This window comes from Piliocolobus tephrosceles, chromosome 17 (genome assembly GCF_002776525.5).
Source record: "Piliocolobus tephrosceles isolate RC106 chromosome 17, ASM277652v3, whole genome shotgun sequence".
NCBI classification, from domain to species: Eukaryota; Metazoa; Chordata; class Mammalia; order Primates; family Cercopithecidae; genus Piliocolobus; species Piliocolobus tephrosceles.
The window spans coordinates 30,587,834-30,602,924 of NC_045450.1; the positions used below are offsets into that span (position 1 = coordinate 30,587,834).

The 15,091-nt window shown below is 36.4% G+C and overlaps 1 protein-coding gene across 2 annotated transcripts in view; it reads right to left on the minus strand.

Annotated features, from left to right (window-relative positions):
• Nucleotides 1-2,145: 2,145 nt before the first annotated feature.
• Nucleotides 2,146-15,091, minus strand: part of SHCBP1 (SHC binding and spindle associated 1) — a 40,177-nt gene continuing 27,231 nt past the window's right edge. The window contains exons 11-13 of one of the 2 annotated variants that reach the window (XM_026448642.1): nucleotides 5,631-5,717; nucleotides 5,137-5,278; nucleotides 2,146-3,654 (exon numbers count right to left, since the gene is read on the minus strand). In XM_026448642.1, the coding sequence (XP_026304427.1) occupies nucleotides 3,329-3,654; nucleotides 5,137-5,278; nucleotides 5,631-5,717 (555 nt within the window). In that variant the 3' untranslated portion in view covers nucleotides 2,146-3,328. The remainder of the gene's footprint in view (nucleotides 3,655-5,136; nucleotides 5,279-5,630; nucleotides 5,718-15,091) is intronic. The other variant, XM_026448643.1, reaches the window with a different exon arrangement.

The window sequence follows — 15,091 nt, forward strand, 5'->3', positions numbered from 1 at the left end:
GAGGGGAAGGGAGGGGAGAGGAGAAAAAGAAAAGAAAAGAAAGAGAAGAGAACTCATACTGTAAAGAACGCTTATAAAAGTAAGACATGTCATCAAGCTCTCATCCTTAGATGTTTAGTTCCAGGAACCAACTCTCATACATCCTTTCTCAGTTGAGTTTCTATCACTTATAACTGAAAGAATTCTGGCAATGGGCTATAACACAACTATCAAAAGAATAAGGTGGATTTGTATGTACAGACATATTTTTCTGCAAAATGTTAAGGGAAAATAGCAATAGCAATTTTCAGAGCATTGGTATATTACGTGTGTTTTGTTGTTTTTAAAAGATATATATTTTTCTATTAATAGTGAGAACTGGAAAAAGAGGAGAATGTTCACTTCAACACATATAAGACTTTAAAACATATATACATATACATATATATTTAATCACAGAATAAAACAAAATGTTATAAAATTAAATGCTATGCATAAATTTTGCATCAAAGCCCAATTATCAAAATATATTTCAGCTCAATTTCCATAAAAGCCTATGGAATGTACTTCCTAGGAAGGAATAAGAATAAAAATAGCAAACTGAATTACAAAGAAACATGAATGACATGGTTCTTATGAGCTCATTAGTGTTTTATAGAACTCTCTTCAATCTCCCTCTGAAAAGCAAAATCCAGAAAATGGTTATTTCACCATCCTTCTACAACTCCAGAAAAGTGAAGTATACACACTTGAAATCAAATGATTTCTGGACAGTTTTTAAAAATATATTCATGTTACTATTATGGTGCAACAATACAAGAAACTGAGGAAGAGAAATACATATGAAGAAGCTGAAATAAAATACTCAAATCAAGGTATAGAATTTTGCTACCTGTCATAAATTCAAGGTCACACAAAGGGTGGACCATAAGGATAGGACACACAATTAGTCAACACAGAAGGCCATCCTTTTTCCACATCAGTGTTTTCATGTCAAATATCAAATCCATACCCTTCTAGAGCACTCCCTAAATTCCCTATGCTATACCATTTGAGATGTTTAACACTCCATGATTGAGGCAAAATGTATTGCATATAACTTAAATAAGAACAAAGAAGGCCTACTCATTATAATGAATCATGTGAATAAAAATTAATATAAGCTTAGATTTAAGCTAAGATAGAAATGAAATCTGAAAAACTCCATGTTATAAAAAGGAACAAGGAACGTATTAATGTTACTAACTTATCTACAAAATCTAAACCAAGATAAAGTAGAAATTAAATTGAAAAATCAATGTGATTTGGGAGGCCGAGGTGGGTGGATCACCTGAGGTCAGGAGTTTGAGACCAGCCTGGCCAAAATGGTGAAATGCCGTCTCACTAAAAATACAAAAATTAGCCAGGCATGGTAGCAGGCACCTGTAATACGAGCTACGTGGGAGGCTAAGGCATGAGAATCACTTGAACCCAGGAGACTTGAGATTGCAATGAGCTGAGATCATGCCACTGCACTCCAGCCTGGGTGACAAAGCGAAGCTCCATCTTAAAAACAAAACAAAATAAAATAAATACAAAAAAAAAAAAAATAGCTGGTCATGATGGCGTGCACCTATAATCCCAGCTACTCAGAAGGCTAAGACAGGAGAATTGCTCGAATTCAGGAGGCGGAGGTTGCAGTAAGCTGAGATAGCCCCATGCATTCCAGCCTGGGTGACAGAGCAAGACTCCATCTCAAAAAAAAAAAAAAAGTGTTTTTTTTTTTAAGTTGAATAATTGGTTTTTATCTTAAGGCATCACATCTAGAGGCAAAAATTTTAAAAAAGAATAAAAGGTTTTAATATCAACATTTGGCTGAAACTGATGCAGAAATGAACATTACTTTTTGAACCTCTTTGCAACAAGATTTTTTTAAAGTAAAAATACCTTTCAATGATCAAATAATAAATCTAACATAAATTCTAGATTTAGTAGCATCCAAAAGTAAGAATTATTTTTTACTCAAATTTAAAAAACAAACATAACCACACTTAATGGGAAAAAATGTAATACTCTTTCTAAAGCATGAAAACAGATACCAAATACCGTGTGTTCTTCAATGGACCACAAATGCTACGCTGACACTATGGCCCATAGTGGGTTTGAAAAGATATAACAAGATTCAATTTTGTTATTTCATCACTATAATTTTAATCATTAGGCATATTAATGTCACATACAGTTTTTAAAATATAAATATTTTTAAAAGCTGTGTTTTACAATATGATACCAAGAACACACAGCAAATACAGGTTGTACAGTTAATCATTTTGACTATGTCAGTAATATAATCAGAATACTGCAATGGTAAGAGAAAAATGCTTTTTTTTTTTTTTTCTTGAGACAGGTTCTCAACTTTGTCACTCAGGCTGGAATGCGGTGGCACAATCACACCTCACTGCAGCCTCAACCTCCTGGGCTCAAGGATCCTCCAGCCTCAGTCTCCTGAGTAGCTGGAACTACATGCATGCACCACCACACCCAGCTAATTTTTTTTTAATTTACTTTTAGTAGAGACAGGGTCTCACTATGTTGCCCAGGCTAGTCTCGAACTCCTGAGCTCAAGTGATCCTCCTGCCTCAGCCTCCCAAGGTGCTGCAATTACAAGTGCGAGCCACAACCTGGTCTGAAAAATACCTTGTTTTTAATCATTCCCATTCAGCAATAGTAAAAATGCTCTATGGACAACATTGGCTCTGAATAACACATTTCATTTCATTTCTGCTTCAAACTTCCTATGCTGTCTATCACTGTTTTTGATGACTGCATAGCTCAACAGAAAAATGCATCCCATTGACAGTCTCAATAATACGTCTGATTAGGCAGATAAATTCCCAATCATAAAAACTTTTATTTTAAGACAAGTACAACATGGAAATCAGACTCACTGTAATTGGGATGAAAAGGCAACTCTAAGAAGAACCCTGTACATATGACATCTATTGCATTTTTATGCACTAGTCTTACATTCCATTCCCTTCCTTTCTTCCTCATCTTTGAAGTGCTAAAGGTAATTACACTAAAAAGTTACTACCAGGCTTAATATGAGAGAACCATGTGTACAAGAAAGCAAGACTTTCAGATAAGCAATCTCCAAATATTTTCTACTTTATATGCATTTATGATTTTTCTTATAAAGAGGGAGTGTTTTATGTGCAACACCTGCAAATGGAAATAAGTCTACCTTTCACTCAAGCCCAAATAATCAAATATAAAACATAGACGTTAAAGCAAACTACAATGGCAGCAGTGATTCTTAGGGCAGCATGTGCAAAATCCAGTCTTTTGCTATCTACTTACTTCACTGTGGTCAGAAAAGAAATGTGCCAAAACTACCTTTCCCATTCCACTTGAACTGGTTCCCCACAATCCCAACAAACATCTCCTGTGACATTAAGTTGTCATCAGCTTGAGTGATCCCCAGTTCACTCAACCTTTTCCTCTTCATCTGGCCTTTTTGTGTGGAGGCAGCAATTAGTTCATTTACAATTTCACAATTTCCCTCGACTTGCTCAGAAGGGTCAGTTCTTGCATAAAGCTCCATTTTACCAGTTGCACACTGCATCAGTTCTTCTAGATCCACTCCTTCAGTCACATCTGGCTCTCCACTTGTCTGAATTTTAAGTGCTTTATTTTCTGGAGAAACAAACAAATAATAACAAAGTTAAATATACAAGCTAACCCAACTAAAACATGTATTTCTACACAGTCTGTTAGAGCTTTCAGGTTTTTTTCAGTAAAGGATTTCTGCTGTCCTCTAACTGGATTTTACATATTGCTTGCCATAATATTTTCAACAAGCAGCTGCCTTGCTTTCTATGCCAAGGTTCCCTGAACCTCAGGCAGGATCAACAATTTTGAACTCTTCCTTCACCCTTTTCATCCCAGAATCACTTTTACTCAACAGACATTTCCTGGATAGTTACTATCTGCTAAGCACTGTGTCAGGAGCTAAGATGCAGACTGATAAGATAGCGCCACTTTTCTAAATGAAGTCCCAATCTAGCAGCTAATTCTAGATAGGACCCATGATCCCCACCCCTGGGATTACTTTCATGGCTATAAAATGGCAGAAGAATTTTGCATTGTAATTTTACAATGTAATTAAGATTGCTTATCAGTTTTCTCCAGCTGGTTGCAAAAGAGGAAGTCAAGAGAAATTCAGAGCATGAGATTTGCCTTGAGGGATGTTCTCTGTTGCTGAGATGGGGGGGACTACAAGGCAAGAACCTGAGAGCAGGCTTTAGGAGCTGAATGCCAGCCCCAGCAAACAGCCAGCAGCCAGCAAGAAAATGGAGACTTCAGACCCACGAGCTAAAGGAATGAATTCTGCCAATGAATGACATGAATGCATCTGGAGGCAGAGTCTGCCCCCAGAGCTCTCAGATGAGTCCTGCCCAGCTGACACCTTGATTTTACTTTTTTGAGATCTGTGAAGAAATAAAGAACTTGCAGAGATGTAACTGGAGCAGATCCTGAAGGATGACGAAGACTACCCTTTAAACTCTTTCTACCTGAAAAAGCTGATTAAATAAATAAACTGCTTTAAACTTTCCTCACCTACATCAAAGCTTGATAGTGATCTACCTCATAGCTTGAAGTTCGCAGACTTCCACTGAGTTAGTTCCCCTTTGCTGCCAAGAACGGCAGGTGACAGGAAGGCATTTACTTCCACCAATAAAAACAGAGGTAAACTCCACTATCCCCTCCAGGAAATGCAACCTGGTACATTCATTTCACTGCCTCCAGCCTTAACAAATGCCAGTAGGAGCCACTGTTGCTATCACACACCCACCATAGCATCACACACCCATCGTTGCTATCACATACCCACCGTTGCTATCACACATCCACCCTCATTGAAAGCTAAGCATGATAAGGGAACTGCACAGAAACCACAACATCAAGATTTTGAATGACAGTTGAACTAGTTGACCTTGAAAGTTTCTTTCGCATTCTATGTTATATTATGGCTTTATCAAGGTTCTCTCTCTCTCTCTGCCCAAGCATATCCCAACAGACTTTTTTAAGGAACAGAGGAAGACTCAGATCCTTAATCAGCATTTAATGCTGAAATAAATTATGTCTGGTTTTTATATTAAAAATTACTAAACATACCTTCAGTTCCATCTTCAGCATTTTCTTGCAGGTCAGAGAAGATGGTAGGTTTCACCAAGACAACACCATAACCTTCATTATTATGTATTATGTTATTCACCATGGATATCTTGGGGATGTCATAATGTTCATCTAAGAAGTCCTGTGACATTGAAAACAAATGTTTTAGGAACTGTCATATTCAACATTTCCTGCCTTAAAAATCTTCTTTATTCACACTATTCTAAAAATAAAGGAGAAAAGCTATGCTTCGTCCCATGTTGTAGCACAGTCTGAGCCCTTAGTGACACAGCTTTCCTCTGTCATTTCTGCAGATCTATAGGTAACAAAGCATTCTCACAAGAGATTCCAATCACTGACTACTGATATTATCGAAATGTGTATACTGCTTGCTTTTCAAAACCAGAAGACAGAACCCAACAATTTAATAAAGCATAATTTGTAAGTGAAGCCATTCTATCCGTTGAAAAGTGGGTGTTTTGGCCAATGCTCACCTTAATGAGGATCCCTTCCTTGCAGTGATGGATCCCATTGTCACTCAGGGTGCACTGACTCCCAGGGTAGATTTCTATACCGGCACCCTGTGAATCACAGTTTGAGATAATGACAATTAGTTTTTAAAAGACAAGACTGTAAGAGATTACTACAATTACTTCTTAGCCTTTAACCCAGTACAAATGTACAGCACAAAGATAAAGTATTTTACAGGTAAGTTTTATCAGCCATTTTTAATCAACATTTCCATTTGTTCCATTTCTAGCAAGTTGTTGACAATTTATCACTTTCAAAACCACACACACACACACAGGCTAAGAGTGTCAACATTTGATTCTTGCTCTACTCTCTTTCATTCTAGATAAATGTTCTCTGATTCTGCCAAGAAAAAAAAGTCATTAACAATTTTGTTGAAAGATGTACTTATTCAAAATGACCATTCTCTCAGATACTCAATTAGTTGGAGAAAAGTATTTGAATTTAGTAAAATATTGTAATTTGAGGATAGAAACAAGATCCCACATTTTCCAAAATGTGCCAGTTTTAAAATCATTTCTATGAGTTAAACAATGGCTTTCCCTACCACACACGTTAACATTAGCAGCCAGTTCAAGTGTCATTCAGAGTAACCAGAAAGATCAAACATGACACTATTCTCTCACAACTCATGGCACCAAAAAACATAAGAGTAGTAAGAATTTCTTTCCCAATGTTATGCAAGGCACTCTGGAAACAAAAATGATTCACTCAAACCTCTATAGTTATTTCAGCAACCATTTGGGAATAATTTAATACACAACAGCATCGATGAAGAAGAGTTGCTATAACCATTGATAACACATCTACTGCATGTATGTTCAGTTAATTTTCTGGTAGCAGTAGTATTCCACGAGAAAACATTTATTACTTAACCCTGTACATATGCCTGAATCATATGTATACGCCAATCTAACTCTTCTGTAGAGAGGACTTTAAAAATGTGCTAATTGGGCCTATTTCTAGGAGATTTTCAGTTTGGGGTTATGTGCAAAAAAAGATTAGGGGTGATTACGTTAAAAAATATCTACAGCAAGATAGTTAAAATTAAATATCAAACTATCAGGAATCACATAAAATTTGTAAAGGAGAACAATTTAAACCAGTAGTCATGTAGCAAATGAAAGTCATATTCAAAATATGTAACGAAAAGGAACAGATAATTTGGCAATTAAAAAGTAACTGAGGAGCCTGCCATTCTGGGATGATGGAGTAGATGTCCCTATTCCTCCTGCTAGGTACGACCAAAAACAGTGGGCATTATATATAAAACAAGCATAAGACTGAAAAGTGGAGAGAATAAGACAGACCAGCTAGGGACCTCAGGACCCAAGAAACAACACCAACACAGTGGTAAGTTCCTTTCTTTTTGCTTCATAATCCCTAGACTTGGAGCTGAAGAAGCCAGCAATCCAGTACACCAACAGACATACACCTAAAAAAAAAGCTGCTGTAACAAAAGGACTAGGCAACCTAGAAAGACAGAAAACTTTTAGATAATAATAGCTCTATTCCAGGTAAACACCACAGAATGAAACAGCAGCCCCAATCTCACCCATGCCAGCAAAGGTCAAGAGAAAAACCTAAACTTTTGCCCCCTCAAGGATGTAACCAGGTACCCAACACCTTGACTGGGGCAGTACCAGAGAAGATCAAGCAAGGAGCCAGGACTTTCATACCCACCAACCACAGTTGCAAGGCCCTCCCCGCAGCAGTGAAAGTGAAAACTGTATGAGGAGCCTGGACTTGTACCCCTACCTGGCAGGGCCAAGACAACCACTCCCTCCCTATTGGGGCAGTGTCAGAGCAGGCCTCGTGGAGATTCCAGACTTTCACCATTGCCCAGTGGTAACAAGACCACTCCCATATATCACAGTGCCAGTGGAGACCATGTAGGAAGCTAGACCTCCCATCCCTACATAGCAGTAACAAGGAGCTCCCCGATCCAACTTGGGTATCAATGGAGGCCAAGTGGGAAGCATGACATCTACCTCCACCAGTAAAAAGATGATGCCCATCTACCCCCAACTCTGTCCCTTCTTGTAGTGTATCAGAGAAGCCAAGTTAAAACAGAAGATCCAGATTCTCACAACATAATGCAAAAATATTTGAAAATCTCATGTCATATCAAGAATCAGGAAAATGTCAAAATGAATAAGACAATCAACAGATGCCAAAATCAAAATAGAAAGCTCAGTGGATGTGCTCAACAGCAGACTGAAAACAACAGAGGAAAAAATCAGTGAATTAGAAGACAGAACAATAAAATTTACCCAATAGCAGAGAAAACATACTGAAAAAGAAAAGTAAACAGAGCTCCAGGGGTCTGCTGGAATATAACAAAAGATCCAATATTAATGTCATCAGAGAAAATGTCATCCTGGAAAGAGAAAAGAAAGAGGGTGAAGCTAAAAACATACTTGAAGAAATAATGACTAAAAGCTCCCAAATTTGGCAGGATTTGGATAATAAGCCTACAGGTTCAAGAAGCTGAGCAGACACCAAACAGGATAAACTCAAAGAAATCCATGCCAAAATACATCATAATTAAAATAGTGTAAGCTAAAAACAAAAATCTTGAAAGCATCAATGAAAATTTTATGCCTTACCTATAGGACACCAAATGTGATTGACAGCATCAGAAACCATGGATGTCAGATGAAAGAGACACAGTATTGTTTAAGGGCTAAAAGAAAAGAAATTGTCAACCCAGAATCTTATAACCAGTGAAAATATTCTTCAGGAACGAAGAGGAAATCAAGATATTCTAAGAAGAAGGGAAAATAAGAAAATTTGTCACCAGCAGACCTATCTTCATAGAATCACTAAAGGAAGTTATGAAAACAAAAATGATAAAAGAGAGGATCTTGGAACATCAAAAAGAAAAAAAAAACCTACACAGTAAGCAAAGATACAGGTAAATACAGTAAGCTTTCCTTCTCTTGAGTGTTCTAAATTATGTTTGACATTTGAAACAAAAATCATAAAATTGTCTAATATGGTTCCAGATGTATGTACGTAAGGGAAATGTTTAAGACAGTTATAAAAAGGAGATGGTAAAGAATAATAAAAGAAGGCAAGGTTTCTATACTTTCCTTGAACTGGTGACACCAGTAAACTGTTGGTACATATAATATAAAACTTAGAGCAACCACTAAAAAAGCTATACAAGGAGAATTCTCAAAAACAAATGAAATTCTGAAAAATATTCGGGTATCCACAGTTGGCAGAAAAAAAGCAAATCACGAAATGAAAAGCAGAACAAACAGAAAACATGAAATAGACTAAAAATTTAACATTAATAATTAAATGTAAGTGGTCTAAATACAATTAAAAGACAAAGACTGCCAAAGTGGATTAAAAACATGACTCAACTATATGCTGTCAACAACTCACTTCAAACAGAATATAGGCAAGTTGAAATTAAAACAATAGAAAAAGACAATGTTAAAGGGATCAATTCAACAAGAAGAGCTAACTATCCTAAATATATATGCACCCAATACAGGAGCACTCAGATTCATAAAGCAAGTTCTTAGAGACCCACAAAGAGACTTAGACTCCCACACAATAATAATGGGAGACTTTAACACCCCACTGTCAACATTAGACAGATCAATGAGACAGAAAGTTAATAAGGATATCGGGGAATTGAACTCAGCTCTGCACCAAGCAGACCTAATAGACATCTACAGAACTCTCCACCCCAAATCAACAGAATATACATTCTTCTCAGCACCACAAAGCACTAATTCCAAAATTAACCACATAGTTGGAAGTAAAGCACTCCTCAGCAAATGTAAAAGAAGAGAAATTAAAACAAACTGTCTCTCAGACCACAGTGCAATCAAACTAGAACTCAGGATTAAGAAACTCACTCAAAACAAAACTGCTCAACTACATGGAAACTGAACAACCTGCTCCTGAATGACTACTAGGTACATAACGAAATGAAGGCAGAAATAAAGATGCTCTTTGAAACCAATGGGAACAAAGATACAACATACCAGAATCTCTGGGATACATTTAAAGCAGTGTGTAGAAGGAAATTTATAGCACTAAATGCCCACAAGAGAAAGCAGGAAAGATCTAAAATTGACACCCTAACATCACAATCAAAAGAACTAGAGAAGCAAGAGCAAACACATTCAAAAGCTAGCGGAAGGCAAGAAATCACTAAGATCAGAGTAGAACTGAAGGAGATAGAGACACAGAAAAACCTTCAAAACATCAATGAATCCAGGAGCTGGTTTTTTAAAAATATCAACAAAATTGATACACCACTAACAAGAAGCAAGAGAAAAGAATCAAATAGACACAATAAAAAATAATAAAGGGGATATCACCACCAATCCCATAGAAATACAAACTACCATCAGAGAATACTATAAACACCTCTGGGCAAATAACCTAGAAAATCTACAAGAAATGGTTAAATTCCTGGACACATAAACCCTCCCAACACTAAACCAGCAAGAAGTTGAATCCCTGAATAGACCAATAGTAGGCTCTGAAATTGAGGCAATAATTAATAGCCTACCAACCAAAAAAAAGTCCATGATCCGGACGGATTCACAGCCGAACTCTATCAGAGGTACAAAGAGGAGCTGGTACCATTTCTTCTGAAATTATTCCAATCAATAGAAAAAGAGGGAATCCTCCCTAACTCATTTTATGAGGCCGGCATCATCCTGATACCAAAGCCTGGCAGGGACACAACAAAAAAAGAGAATTTTAGACCAATATCCCTGATGAACATCGATGCAAAAATCCTCAATAAAATACTGGCAAACTGAATCCAGCAGCACATCAAAAAGCTTAACCACCACAATCAAGTTGGCTTCATCCCTGGGATGCAAGGCTGGTTCAACACACGCAAATCAATAAACGTAATCCAGCATATAAACAGAACCAAAGACAAAAACCACATGATTATCTCATAGATGCAGAAAAGGCCTTCAACATCAGTTAACAGCCCTTCATGCTAAAAACTCTCAATAAACTAGGTATTGATGGAACGTATCTCAAAATAATAAGAGCTATTTATGACAAACCCACAGCCAATATCATACTGAATGGGCAAAAACTGGAAGCATTCCCTTTGAAAACTGGCACAAGACAGGGATGCCCTCTCTCACCACTCCTATTCAACATAGTATTGGAAGTTTTGGCCAGGGCAATCAGACAGGAGAAAGAAACAAAGGGGATTGAATTAGGAAAAGAGGAAGTCAAATTGTGCCTGTTTGCAGATGACATACATGATTGTATATTTAGAAAACCCCATCATCTCAGCCCAAAATCTCCTTAAGCAGATAACCAACTTTAGCAAAGTCTTAGGATACAAAATCAATGTGCAAAAACCACAAGCATTCCTATACACCAATAACGGACAGAGAGTCAAATGATAAGTGAACTCCCATTCACAATAGCTTCAAAGAGAATAAAATACCTAGGAATCCAACTGACAAGGGATGTGAAGAACCTCTTCAAGGAGAACTACAAACCACTGCTCAATTACATAAAAGAGGACACAAACAAATGGAAGAACATTCCATGCTCATCAATAGGAAGAATCAATATCGTGAAAATGGCCATACTGCCCAAGGTAATTTATAGATTCAATGCCATCCCCATTAAGCTACCAATGACTTTCTTCACAGAATTAGAAAAAACTACTTTAAAGTTCATATGGAACCAAAAAAGAGGCCACACTGCCAAGACAATCCTAAGCCAAAAGAACAAAGCTGGAGGCATCATGCTACCTGACTTCAAACTATACTACAAAGCTACAGTAACCAAAACAGCATGGTACTGGTACCAAAACAGAGATATAGACCAATGGAACAGAACAGAGTCCTCAGAAATAATACCACACATCTACAACCATCTGATCTTTGACAAACCTGACAAAAACAAGAAATGGGGAAAGGATTCCCTATTTAATAAATGATGCTAGGAAAACTGGCTAGCCATAAGTAGAAAGCTGAAACTGGATCCTTTCCTTGCACCTTACAAAAATTAATTCAAGATGGATTAAAGACTTAAATGTTAGACCTAAAACCATAAAAACCTTAGAAGAAAACCTAGGCAATACCATTCAGGACATAGGCATGGGCGAGGACTTCATGACTAAAACACCAAAAGCAATGGCAACAAAAGCCAAAACTGACAAATGGGACCTAGTTAAACTAACGAGCTTCTGCACAGCAAAATAAACTACCATCAGAGTGAACTGGCAACCTACAGAATGGGAAAAAATTTTTGCAATCTACTCATCTGACAAAGGGCTAAAATCCAGAATCTACAAAGAACTCAATCAAATTTACAAGAAAAAAACAAACAACCCCATCAAAAAGTGGGCAAAGGATATGAACAGACACTTCTCAAAAGAAGACATTTATGGAGCCAACAGACACATGAAAAAATGCTCATCATCACCGGCCATCAGAGAAATGCAAATCCAAATCACAATGAGATACCATCTCACACCAGTTAGAATGGTGATCATTAAAAAGTCAGGAAACAACAGGTGTTGGAGAGGATGTGGAGAAATAGGAACACTTTTACCCTGTTGGTGGGACTGTAATCTAGTTCAACTATTGTGGAAGACAGTGTGGAGATTCCTCAAGGATCTAGAACTAGAAATACCATTTGACCCAGCCATCCCATTACTGGGGATATACCCAAAGGAGTATAAATCATGCTGCTATAGACACATGCACACATATGTTTATTGCGGCACTAGTCACAATAGCAAAGACTTGGAACCAACCCAAATGTCCATCAGTGACAGACTGGATTAAGAAAATGTGGCACGTATACACCATGGAATACTATGCAGCCATAAAAAAAGGATGAGTTCATGTCCTTTGTAGGGACATGGATGAAGCTGGAAACCATTATTCTGAGCAAACTATTGCAAGGACAGAAAACCAAACACCGCATGTTCTCACTCATAGGTGGGAACTGAACAAGAATACTTGTACACAGGGTGGGGAACATCACACACCAGGCCCTGTCATGGGATGGCGGGAGGCAGGAAGGATAGCATTAGGAGATATACCTAATGTAAATGACGAGTTAATGGGTGCAGCACAACAACATGGCACATGTATACATATGTAACAGAGCTGCACGTTGTGCATAAGTACCCTAGAACTTAAAGTATAATTTAAAAAAAAGAAAGAAAGAAAGAAAAAGACATATCATGCAAACAATAATCAAAGGAAAGCAGGTGTGGCTATATTAATATCAGATAAAGTAGACTTTGGAGCAAAAAAAATCACCGGAGATGACATAAAGTAATCATAAACAAGCTGACTCACCAAAAAGACACAGCAATCCTAAATGAGCATACACCAAATAACAGAACTGCAAAATATGTGAAGCAAAAACTAATAGTGCTGAAAAAGCAAACAAACAAATTCAGTTATTGTTAGAGACTTCAACACCCCTCTCTCAACAACTGACAGAAGAAAAAATCAGAAAGAATACAAAAGAACTCACCACCACCAACCAAGTTGATCTAGTTGACATTTTATAGAATATACCACCCAAAGACAGCAGAATACATTTTTTTCATTTGCTCACACAGTATGTATCCAGATAGACCATATCCTGAGCCATAAAAGAAACCTCTAGAAATTTAAAAGAATTAAAATCATATAGTGTGTTTTCTGACCAAAATGGAATGAAACTGGAAATCAGCAACAGAAAGATAATAGTAAAAACTCCAAATATTATGAAATTAAACAATACACTTCTAAATTGTGCACAAACTGAAGAATAAAAATAAAAAAATATCAAAGTTTACAAAACAGCTAGAGCAATGCTGAGAGACAAGTTTATAACATTAAATGCTTACATTAGAAAAGAGAAAAAGTCTCAAATCAATAACCTAATCTCTCAGGTGGAAAACCCAAAACAAGTGAAATAAACCCAAAACAAGCAGAAGGAACAAAATCATAAAAAGAACATAAAAAAGTAACACCAAAAATTACAATTAAATTTTAAAAAAGAACTAAAATAAACGAAATTGAAAACAACAATTATCAAAAAGAAAAAAAAAAAACACAGAACAAAGAAACAAACTACCAACATCAAGTATGAAACAGGCATCATTACTATATACCCTGCAGATATCAGAAGAATAAGGAAATACTACAAACAATTCTATACATATAAATCTGACCATTTAGAAGTAGTAGTCCAATATCACAAAAAGCACAAACTACCAAAATATACTCAATATGAAATAGGTCAGTTGAATACCCTTTTAAAATTAATAATGAAATTGAGTTCATAATTTTAAAAATTCCAAAAGAGAAATCTGCAGGCCCAGGTGATTGCACTGGAGAAATCCATCAAACATCTGAAGAATAAACAGCTATTATACACAATCTCCTCTACAAAATAGAAGAGAAGGGAACACTTCAGTATTCATTTTATGAAGCTATTATTATCGATAATAAAACCACACAAAGACAGTGGTACAGAAAACCAAAACTACCGTCCAATATTCATGAATATAGATGCAAAATTTCCTAACAAAAGATTAGCAAATATAATTCAGCAGTATATAAAAAGAATTATATACCATGAGCAAGTGGGGTTTATGCCACAGAGGAAGGCTGGCTCAAAATTTGAAAATCAACCAATGTAACTCACCATTTTCTGTTTTCCAATAAGAAAAATCATGTGATCATATAAATCTATCCAGAAAAAACATTAAAAGTCAAAGTCAGCCTATTCTTGAGAAAGGAACTCAGAAAAAAAGAAGTCAACATCCACTTATGATAAAAATTCTCAAAAAAAAAAGAACAGAAATTCTTCAACTTTATAAAGAATACCTAAAAACCCGGTCAACCTTATTCTTTTTGATGGAATACTAAATACATTCTCTCTAATATCAAAACCAAGGTAAGGATGTCTGCTTTCATAGTGCTGGAAATTCTAGCCACTGCAATAAGGCAAGGGGGGAAAAGGCATAAAGATTAGAAAAGAAAAAAAGAACCTGCCCTTATTTGCAAATAACATTACTCTGTATATAGAAAATCCCAAGGAATCTACAAAAACATTCCTGTAAGTACAGTTCAACAAAGTCATAGGATATAGCATAAACATATAAAAATAAATTACATTTCTATATACTAGCAATGAACATATGGACATTGAAATTAAAAATATCACTTACAATAAGTCAAAGTGAAATAATTAGGTACAAATCTAACAAAACACATAAAACATTTGTATACTGAAGAGTACACAACGCTGATGAAAGAAAACAAAGATTTGGCTGGATGTGGTGGCTCATGTTTATAATTTCAGCACTTCAGGAAACTGAAGCAAGAGGACTGTTTGAGCCTAGGAGTTGGAGAACAGCCTGGGCAACATGGCAAGACCCCACCTCTACAAAAAATAAAGT